Raw genomic sequence first — 11,253 nt, 5'->3', positions numbered from 1 at the left:
TTCTTGGCGTTTCAAAAGTCATTGGCGGAGTGCTCTGATGCAGATTACTAGTTTTGAGATTAAATGTTCTCATATCTATAGAGAAGGAAATAATTTAGCTGATTTCCTCGCTTCTTTTATTGGGCGAGAGGGTTTTTGGCCTCACGTGATCCTCGAAATTGAGCAACTGGTGCAGGATGACGTGCATAAGACGTTTGTTAGAGTGGTGTTGTAGTTTTCTCTCGGAGCATCGCGTTTGTGGGCGGCAGGAAGATTCTAGTGGAGGGACTGCAGTGGCGTTGATTTTTCTTTTGCCTTGCTTCTCTTCCCTTTTTTGTTTTACCAACTTTTTGGTCTTGTTGTTGCCGCTGGTTTTGCGTTATGTTTGTTGGTGTTTGATGTTAGTTGTCTTCACGGGTTGGGGCCGGGACTACCTAGGGGCAATGGTCTGGCCGGCGTTCCCCAGGTGGTCTCAACTCCGCTCTTATCCCGTTTTGTTTTGTTTTTGGTTTTGCTTATGAGATTTTCTTGGTTTTTATTTATTTTAGACGAGCACTCTTTTTCCTTTTTAAGGGTTTCCCCTTTGGGTTTTACCTTAAAGAGGTTTTAATGAGGCTTGGCCCTTCGCTGCACCTGTGCTTCTAAGGGTGTTTGGACTTTTGTTTTTGTTTTTAATAAAGCTCTATTTCAGCAGCGATCATTCATTTTATTCAAACTACATCTCATTTATCCTATGTTGTTAGGAAAAAATTAGCTCACGTCATGCCATATAAAAATGGTAAAGTTCATGAAATTTATTTAAAAAACTCTTTTAAAATTCGTTTGATGGTTACGAACAGGGACGAAGCCAAATATTGGGCTTGCCTCGGCGATCATCCAAGCTATTTGTTTTTCTTCTAATTAATATATTTAAGTTGTACTTTGTTTTAATGGAGTACAATTTTGGGCAAAGTAGCAATCTTCCTCCAATGTTCACCACCACCTCCCCCCTCCAATCGCATTGACGATCCTAACGAAAGATTATGCCCGTTTAGAACCTTAACATTGAATAAGTAATGTAATTCCCCCTTGCGTCAGACGATGAGTTGACATCATCAGCTTTTTTTTTTGGTGTGGAATCCACACCAACGGTTTAAACTCCTACGTGAAGGATATATGGTCCCTCATTTCAGAATAAGAAGAACCCTAGTTCTTGTAGTTTCAATTCAGGTGTTTAGGTGGGAAATTGTGCAATTAAAATTAGGGTTATTGTTGTTCTATGCAATTGAGAAGGAAGATGAGTTCGAATTCCTCATGGAGTCAAGCATTTCTGGTGAATTAATTCCATCATAAAACCAACTTTACCTTTGTTCCAACTTAAAACACCTAAGTTAACCCAAGTCGATTCTCAAGGAAAGCTAAACAGGGAGACTACTTGTACTACACACACAGAAAGAGAAAGAAAAGAAATCTTAAACACTCTAATTACAGTTTGGGTCTGTCAGAACTCTACAACTCTCCAAATGTAAATTTTAAATCTAGTTCCTAGAAAAAGACAAATACATAAATTGACTGAGTAAAATTAATCCTATAGCAAAATAAAATCCTAACATTAAGCGTAGAATCAAAAGCATATCAGAATTGAAACACGCTAATTCTAAAACCTAAAATCTGCATAAAAGAAACCTAGGAAATTAAATCATAAGAAACGCAGGAAATAAATACAGAATAACTCATAATCATAATTACGCTGCAAGTAAACATACTAGAATTAATCACTAAATTAGCAATCAAAGATTAAACAGAAATTCACAATTCACAAAAAAGAAGAAAATATCAAATTAATACCAAACTTAAAGTATGCAGCAAAGCACAATCAAACTACAGAAATCTTAAATCTAAGTTCACAATCTATTTTTCAATCCTAAAACACAAGGAAATTAATCAGTAAAAACCAGAGAATTCTAGAGCCCTAAGTCCATTCTCTCTAAAGCGTGACCGCCTCCTGCTAGTTTCTTTTGTACATTTTTAATTAAAAACTCGAAACCGCTCAAAAATTGCACTTGGAGGCCGCAGAGGTGTGGTTTCGCAAAAAGAAGCTGCGGGCGCAGGGCACTGCGGGCACGGGATGGCTGCGGCCTCCGTGCTCCAATTCTTGATCAAACTTCTTCACTTCCTTTCCTCTCCTATCTCTTCCAAGATCACTCCACAATAAATCTCTTCCATGACATTCCTGCACATGCACCAAATAAGCTCGCAAACGCTCGAACAAGAGCACGAACATGCTTCAACATCAACATAAATATGCACAAAATCATAGCAAAGTATGCATAAACAACTTTTCTCCCAATAATCCGAAAAGTTTAACCAAAATTCAGTATACTCCATATTGCAACAAAAAAACACATCAAAAATCAAATAACAGTCATAAAACAAAGACTCTTCACCTTCAAAATAAAACAACAAGCATAATAAAGATACTAGTTCTGTAAACAATTTTTTTTTTGCATTGGATACACTTACCTTGCGCCGCTTGTTGCCTTTTCTTCCATTGCATGCAAAGACTCTTCACCTTCAAAATCTCTTTGTCAACTCCAATGCCAAGCTCTTTAATGGTAAGAATAAAATTCTCTTCGTCACCTCCTGCTGTAAATCATTGGTGTGGGTCCCACACGAAATAAAAACAAAAAAAAATTTAACGGTGTCAACTCACCGTCTGACGCGAGGAAAAAATTGCATTACTTATTGGACGTTAAGGTTCTAAATGGGCACAACCTTTCGTTATGATTGTCAATGCGAAAGGGGGTGAACGTTGGGGCGGGGACGATTGTTATTTTGTCCTACAATTTTTTTTAAATAAATTTATACTTTCACATGCTCAAATTTATTTTTAAATACAAAAATATAATTTTGCCGGTTTAATTTTAAAATTATAGCTTTGTCCTTGGCTTCAGATTCGAAAAAAATAATTTGATTTCAAATTCTTAAATTTACGTGCTTGATTGTATCTTAATAGAACAAGAAAAATAATAAAATTCTATTTTTTTGTTGTTATCTAGCTTAAAACAAATATTTTGATTATTTATACTATTAATCCAATAATTTAGATATGAAAAATATTTTAAATAGCGTATTAATTCAAGACTTTAATATATTTCTACAGACTTTTAAAATCTGGGTGTATTCGTTCAAGACTTTTAAAAGTCTATGAAAATCTGGGTGTATTCGTTTAAGACTTTTAAAAGTCTATAAAAATTTGAATGTATTCGTTCACGACTTTTAAAACTCTATGAAAATCTGAGTGTATTTAAAAATATATGGATTTTAACATTGGACTGATTTCCATGGATTTCAATGAAAAAATACACATGAACAAATCCGAGCTCGGACCACGAGAATTCAAATCTTGGGAGTTTCCATCGCTCGTTGGGTGCCAGCGGACGCGGCTGAAGAAGCCAGCGCCGACTGGTACCTAGCGGCCGCTGATGGAGAGCTACAACGATGGCTTTATATAGCTTGCTGGGCCCAACGGTCGCTGGCACCCAACGATTGCGTCAACGGATGCTGGGATTTGGGGTTTAAAATCCGTAAAAATTCCGTCAAATTCATGATAAAATCCGTCCAAAATCTGTGTAGATTTCTAGTAGAATTCCAAAATACACAAAAGAATCTATGTGAAATCCATAGACTTTTAAAATCATTGGATTTTAAAAATCTACAAAATTCTAAACGAATACACTCCCCTTAAATTATTCTTTTAGTTTGAAATAGACTACTAGAATTTAGTACATTTTACAAATTTAACATGATTTATTAAAATTGGAAATTCAAGTTTTTTTTTTAAAGAAAAAAAAAAGAAACACGTCCGAGGTGAGATTAGCAGGCCATGGGGGAAAATATATAAAAAGAAAGAGAGAGAAAATTTGGAGATAGAAATATATGTATTTGATAATCGATATAGGCTTTTTAGACAGAGAAAGGGGGAGGAAGAAAGAAAGCAGAGAGTGCCTCTGTGAATAAAAGAAAAACGGTAAATTATAGAAAGAGGAAAAACATTTTCCCACTCTCTATACGTACAAATCAATATATCTACACATAGAGAGAGAAAATCTGAATCCTCGTTTCTGTTTTGTACTAATCGATGTTGTATTTGTATATACACACTCCGGCGAAAAATGTTCGAATCTGAATCCAACATTCCGTTGCTGCTCCGATCTTCGTTTGATTCCTAAACCTAAATCGGAATTTTTTTCAATGAAGTGAAAATAGGAAGGGGAATAGCACAATTAGCTCTTGTTTTCTGAGGTCCCTTTTTATATATTGCTGTTGCTTTTATTTCTGATTTTCCCGAGTGTCGGAGAAAAATGGACGGTGGTGGTGGCGGTGGTGGAGAGGTGGCATCAGCTGCGGCGGGTCCACCTGCGCCGCTCGACTGGAAATTCTCTCAGGTCTTCGGCGAGAGGACGGCCGGCGAAGAAGTACAAGAAGGTAAATGATGAATTAGCGGAGGGGAAATAATATTGTTTGCTTTGGGTTTGGATCTGTTGGTTAGGGTTTGGGTTTCTGTGGATTTGATCTGTTTTTGGATCGTTAATGGCTTGATTTGGAAGAAATTAATGGGGGTTGATTGGGAATTTTAGTGTGTGATTTGCATGTCAGTGTCTTATCTAGCGTATTGAGAGATGATCCTGAGGTGTGAGCGGATCGACTTCATTGTTAAATTTTCCTGTTTGTCTTCCACCTGTGTTTTTCTTCTATCATTTTGTGATTTCTGATGTTTGTTAGTTTTAGTGTTTCCTTCAATGTCTGTGCGAATTATTCTGGTTGTCTTTTCCTTGGCTTTGAACCTTTTTTCTAATCATGAGTCTGGATTTATGAAGAATATCTTTTATGGCTTGAGCTGCAAGCTTCAATTTTTATGTTGACAAAGTGAGAGTTTGCTTATTAACTCCCTGCATGCAGCAGCTGAGGTATTGTTGGAGCTACATCTATAACCTTGCTCCATTCTTAGAATGTATTTTGACGGTTGTCTGGTTAACTAGTGACAAATCAGATGCAGCATATGCTCATCTGAGAAGTCACTGTAATTGATATGGTCTCCTATCATTAATTCCTTTTCCTAGCTTTGAGTAATTTGATAGAGGATGTGCCGTAAGATGATATATGGCTTCTGTGACATGAAGTTCCAATCTTCCTGGTACTTTACAAGTGTTAGCCAGAATAAGCCGACACTTGAACTTGGAGAGATTCATCAGATGCATTCTCTGTTCAATATGTCATGCAAGTGTAGGATCGATGCGTATTTTGGGATTACACAATTTACAGAGATATGTGGAAGAATTTTGAGAACAAACTAGTTCCTTGTAAAAGGAAATTATTAGTCCATTGTCGTTGTTGCAGTATTGATTGCACCTGCCTGATTTCATTGCATCTATGTTATAAAAGGAAAAGAACAATAATACTATTAAAGAGTAACTGCATCTACTTGTTGCCAAGTTAGGTATTAGTGACTCTCTTTCAGGATTACTCAGTGTCTGCTCTAGGTGGGTTCAAATTTCATAGCCTTCATTAAGAGGAACTGATATAGTGGTGAAGGTCATTGAGTGAACACATAATCATTATTAAGGTGCTAATTTTCTTGAAACACGGGTTATTTTTGGTAATGAGATTCTGGATTATGAAATGACATGCTGCTGTTCTCTCAGGTGTATTAATACTAAGGTTAGGTATCTTGGAACATTTGGTTGCACCTTACTTTGGCTCTTATTACATGATGGTTTTCTTTTACCTTGCTATTGTTCTGGTAGTCTGCTTCCATTTAATTGATTTGGCATCAGAAAACATTCGAAGTTCTCTGAAAGAATACAGAGCTGAGGTTTTATCTTTGTCTTCTTTCAACATCTGCAGTTGATATCATCTCAGCAATTGAGTTCGATAAAACTGGCGACCATCTAGCCACTGGTGACCGTGGTGGAAGGGTTGTGTTATTTGAAAGGACTGATTCGAAAGAGGTGAAAGTCCAACTGACAAGAGATGTTCCATTTTATGTGTATTCTGTTATCTGTTTCCTGACATTTTTGGTTTTGAAACTTTGTGTGCAGCATGGTCGGAATCGTAGAGACTTAGAGAGGATGGACTATTCAGTTGGTCGACATCCTGAGTTCCGCTACAAAACTGAATTCCAGAGCCATGAACCTGAGGTACTTTCTTGGCACTTGCTTATTGCTATTGTTTCTTTCGCCACCATGATATTTGCATATAAAAAATATTTCAGATATATGAGCCTTGTTTTATTGAGTTTTCTGGTTCCCATAAGCAAGTTCAATTAAGTGTTTTACTTTTCTTTCTGTTCTATTTTCTTACTGAAAAGTTGAATAGAAGGCTTAAGTCATTCTGATGATGCTTTCATGTATCTTTAATCAGTTCGATTATCTCAAAAGTTTGGAGATCGAGGAGAAAATCAACAAGATTCGCTGGTGTCAGGCAGCTAATGGTGCCCTGTTTCTTCTGTCTACTAATGACAAAACCATCAAGTTTTGGAAGGTGAGATGGTTCAAGTATCTATTATAAAAATCCAATCACCACAGCACATGGTCTGTGTAAGAAATCAAATCCAATTACATTTTTGAGAAATACGCCGATAAATAATCAGAAGAGTTTCTCTTTGTGTCTGTCTGATTCGTCCTCTCTGGCTCTAATCTTGTGCTGTAAACAGGTCCAAGAGAAGAAAGTCAAAAAAATTTCTGATATGAATGCTGACACATTTAAAGGTGCTGGAAACGGTAGTGTTGCAAGTTCCAGTGTTTCTTCTGGTCTGAAGCAATGTCTTGCTAATGGCAGCTATTCTGACCGATCTAACAACTCGTTGAGCAATGACTTGTCCTTTCCACCTGGGGGCATCCCCTCACTGCGATTACCAGTGGTATTTGTACTTAACTAAGCTAGAGTTTCACACTTTCATTAAAGATAATAGTCTCCAGTGAAGTGTTCCTCTAGATGTTTTGTGATCATTTTTAGAAATTGAAAATTGATTTGTTGTGTCAATCAGGTAATGTATCCAGTTAAATTCGCATATAAAATCTTATCATGTTTAAATTTTGATCTTGTTGGATTTTTGTTTCTTAAATTTAGTCTTTCTCAAATCTAATAAATCTCCAGATGCTCTTTAACTTGGGTGTTCTCGCTCATTCTTCTTTTTCTAATGCTTGATTATGCGATGTGTAGATCACTAGCAGTGAGACAAATCTTGTTGCAAGATGCAGGAGAGTATATGCTCATGCACATGATTACCACATTAATTCTATCTCGAATAACAGGTGAACATCCATATTATTTTACCTTGTTATATCTGCCAATGCCTTTTTGGCCTTCAATTTTAGATTTTTTTGTATTTTTTTTTCAAATGCGTAGTTTTTAATACGGGTTTGATTGTTCAGTTATTCTCTATTATCTTATACCCCTGCCTGCACCTTAGAGGTGGAATGGCTAGATCAAATTTAATTGTCCAGAAACTGAAAGTCTACTTATGGTTCATACTTCATAGTTTGCTTGGGTATTTTCGAACTACAGATGGAGGAAAAGATATGCTTCTTTTTGTTCATTGAGTTGATTAGACTCGTCAAAGAACTTTAGTAAGTAGCATGAGCAATTCAATACATATCTTCTTTCCAATTCTGCTTATTTACCCCTGCACACTGATGTGCTTTGATAAATATTTCCTGTACTGTTTTGGTAAAAGTTTTATGCTATTGAACTTAAATAGACAAGAGGATAAAGTATAAATAATTAATTTGTTTTTTATGGAAGTGGTTCTTTATATGATTGAATTTGGTCCTGGAAATAATATTCTAGGAAATAGTGTAAGCAAACTCTATGATCCATACTGTAGTAAGTTCATTCCCGCCCTATATTGTGGTTCACTTATTATGAATACATGTTGGGGGCATAAGATTAGGAGAAAAATGAGCAACTGCTTTTGTCCTTAGATATAGCCACGACCTACATATAAAAACATTTTATGCTTGAAAGTCTTCCAGACATAAGAGGTAGAGATAGGAATTGACATGTTAAGCGTTCTGCAATTGTATTTCATGCTTGTTGGCACCTTTTTGCTATTTCTTTCTGATAATTTTGTTTTCTGATTTCTGGTCTAATTCTTTATCTTTTTTATGCTCTACAGTGATGGTGAAACATTTATATCAGCTGATGATCTGCGGGTTAATCTTTGGAACTTAGAAATAAGCAATCAGAGTTTCAATATTGTTGATGTGAAACCAACAAATATGGAAGATCTGACCGGTAAGTTATTTTGCTATGTCTTTCTTCTTGAGTTCTTTTTCTCTGTTTCTTTCCATTTTCATTTTCTGCTGTTTCTATTAGGTAGGATCGGGGTCTCAATTAATTGACCATTGACACTAGGTTTTCATCCCCTTCACAATAAAAATTGTAAAATGGCTTACTTAAAAGTTTGAGGCTATTATAGGTTTCTCATCTATTTCCCTTTCGAGAGCGCTGTTGAACCCCTTACTTTTATCCATAAAGTGATTTATGATCTTAATCACATCATGGAGAAGGCATGATATAATATCACATTGTAAATTTTTAATTTATTGCCATGTCCAATTGCAGAGGTGATTACATCAGCAGAGTTTCATCCTACTCATTGCAACATGTTAGCATATAGTAGTTCAAAAGGATCAATTCGTCTAATTGATCTGCGGCAATCTGCCTTGTGTGATTCACATTCTAAGCTGTAAGTTCTTTGCTGGCCATTTGTATCAGGGTTTTTTGTTATACGGTCTAGTTGTTTTGTCTGTTCAATAACTTTTACAGTAGGCTGATCAAATATTGGATGGTTGTGAGACTTTTAAGTTATTTTCTTGTCAAAACAGTGTTCTTCAACTTTGATCTGCCTTGCTTAGGAATGTGCTATTTATTTTTGAGACGTTGACATTCCATGAATAAACAGATTTGAGGAACAGGAGGCACCTGGCTCAAGATCCTTTTTCACTGAGATAATTGCTTCAATATCAGATATTAAATTTGCAAAGGATGGCAGATATATACTCAGTCGTGATTACATGACCCTTAAGGTACTCTTCTTTAGCCAGTTCTTTATGTTTCTTACAGAATGCTGCATTTCTTGTAATTCTCCATTTATTCAATTCATTTCTGGTTTCTTATTTGTTCTCGTTTAATTTACTTCACCTTTCATTTAGCTGGTGAGTGAAGGAATATAGTATTGCCAAATGAGTAAACTGTGGTTTTTGGTGCTGGATAATATGTTACATAATAGTGAATGGTGACCTAAGATATTAAGATAGATGCATAGGTAGCCGTTTGAGATGTCAAATTTTCTAGAAGTTGTGTTGCACTAACTACTCGGATTAGATAGATGGATAGGTAGCAGCCTGACACGTCTAAATTTTTTTAAAAGTTGAATTGCATCAAATTATTCTGTCCTTGTTCAAGTACTTCACTGTCTTCTTTCTGGGTGCTGGGTGGTGAGAAGATATCTACAACACTGCATGTTTTCTGCATTTTATGAACATTAACATGTTACAGTATTATTTAATGTTAACCCCCATCCTCTATTCTCTTATTGTTCCATGTTTGGCTTCAGTTATGGGATATTAATATGGATTCTGGCCCAGTGTCGACTTTCCAGGTTCATGAATATTTGAGACCAAAGGTGAAGTACTCTATTATGGACAATTTTATCCTAGGATTTTCAACAAATGTAGTTGAACTGATCAAATTTTACTCTGTTGACGTCCAGCTATGTGACCTGTATGAAAATGATTCAATTTTTGATAAATTTGAATGCTGCTTGAGTGGTGATGGCCTTCGAGTGGCAACTGGTTCTTACAGGTATTCTAAATATCTGATTTGTTGTTTTCCTTTTTTTATGTTCTGTAAGTAAGAAAGTGAAAATAAACTCATTTACTGTTTTCAGCAATCTTTTCCGTGTGTTTGGTTGTGTTCCTGGGAGTACAGAGGCAACAACACTGGAAGCAAGCAAAAACCCGATGAGGTACTTTTATCAGAATATGTTATGTGTTTATCATACTTTGATCAATCGTAGGATTTTTCTTATTGCTAAAAATTATTCTTCATCTTTCACCCCAGGAGGCAGGTCCAGACCCCATCAAGGCCTTCCAGATCCCTGGGCAGTAGCATCACCCGTGTTGTCCGAAGAGGTACCCTTTTCCATTACTGACATCAACCATTGTTCATGTTCTTTTTCCATTTTTCTCCATACTGAAAACAACATTGGCTTATATGTTGCAGGTGCAGAGAGTCCGGGAGTTGATGCCAATGGGAATTCCTTCGATTTCACTACAAAGCTACTCCACTTGGCGTGGCATCCCTCTGAAAACTCAATTGCCTGTGCTGCTGCAAATAGCTTGTACATGTACTATGCATAAAACTCAGCTCCTCCGCGACCTGGTCGTCGTTCTCGGTTGCTTTTTTGAATTGAATGCTTCATTCAGCGGATTGAGGCTCTTCCATTTTCTCACGTCTGAGTGCCTGGTATATCGCGTCAGGGTCCCCAAAGTGGTTCTGTAGAATTTCACAAGGGAGCAAATGTGTCGTTGTACCTCCGCAAAAACTGCCTTCCTTCTCCCATCTTTTCTACATTCACCTTCTAAATTTCTTTTATTTTTTGGTCACCTCTCAAAGAGAAAGATGCAGCCCCCGTCTCACCACTGGTGCTGGATAGAAGTCGGGAAGGAATGCGATTGTAGCTCTCCTACAAACAGAAGGTGTCTTATATTGCCTCTAGTTTTAAGGTAAATGTAGTTTTTTACTTGCAATTTGCTGGAGAGGAGCTGCTGCTAAATTTCAGGGCAGGGCACTAAAAAGTTTTATTAACTTGGATGGATCTCTCTTTTGTAGGATATTTTGGCCCTTTCCCTTTTTTCCTTTTTTGGATATAGAGTTTTATTGATATTTCTTTTGTAAAAGTATTGGACGTTTGGGTTCTATTAATTTGTACAATATTTTTCATGCTCGTCGAGATTGGTTGGGCTATAGGTTTTTTTCAGCTAAACGAAGTTATACTTATGGTTTTGTTATAATAAAAATAGCTATTGAGTTGGCCAAAGCAATCTTGAGTTGCTTCATAACGTTAGATATCATGTTTTGCCTTTTTTTTATTTCTTTTTCATTTCTTTTTCTTTTTGCGTATATTGTAAGTCTGTTTTTTGTGTTGTGTATATTGGTGGATGTTTTAAAGATATGTATTCCAAATCTGTGTCACATATAATTATGTGCTAGTAAGATTTAATTTGG

General features: G+C 36.3%; 1 protein-coding gene across 1 annotated transcript; it reads left to right on the top strand.

Annotated features, from left to right (window-relative positions):
* The first annotated feature begins 3,884 nt into the window (after positions 1-3,884).
* On the top strand, positions 3,885-10,968 carry LOC130991833 (serine/threonine protein phosphatase 2A 55 kDa regulatory subunit B beta isoform-like). The gene is made up of 14 exons (XM_057916247.1): positions 3,885-4,446; positions 5,866-5,969; positions 6,060-6,158; positions 6,382-6,501; positions 6,674-6,880; positions 7,183-7,274; positions 8,138-8,256; positions 8,587-8,710; positions 8,927-9,050; positions 9,581-9,649; positions 9,737-9,828; positions 9,914-9,991; positions 10,087-10,157; positions 10,249-10,968. Exons 1-14 carry the CDS (start codon positions 4,323-4,325, stop codon positions 10,383-10,385), a joined length of 1,560 nt encoding a protein of 519 aa, XP_057772230.1. The 5' UTR covers positions 3,885-4,322; the 3' UTR covers positions 10,386-10,968.
* The last annotated feature ends 285 nt before the right edge of the window (positions 10,969-11,253 follow it).

This window comes from Salvia miltiorrhiza, chromosome 1, assembly GCF_028751815.1.
Source record: "Salvia miltiorrhiza cultivar Shanhuang (shh) chromosome 1, IMPLAD_Smil_shh, whole genome shotgun sequence".
NCBI classification, from domain to species: domain Eukaryota; kingdom Viridiplantae; phylum Streptophyta; class Magnoliopsida; order Lamiales; family Lamiaceae; genus Salvia; species Salvia miltiorrhiza.
This window is presented reverse-complemented; position numbering and strand designations above follow the sequence as displayed.

Excerpts from the sequence above, each read along its gene's own strand:
- LOC130991833 (XM_057916247.1), top strand. The coding sequence starts at position 4,323 with ATGGACGGTGGTGGTGGCGGTGGTGGAGAGGTGGCATCAGCTGCGGCG. Across the intron at positions 5,970-6,059 it reads AAAGGACTGATTCGAAAGAG|CATGGTCGGAATCGTAGAGA; the intron begins GTGAAAGTCCAA and ends CTTTGTGTGCAG. Across the intron at positions 7,275-8,137 it reads AATTCTATCTCGAATAACAG|TGATGGTGAAACATTTATAT; the intron begins GTGAACATCCAT and ends TATGCTCTACAG.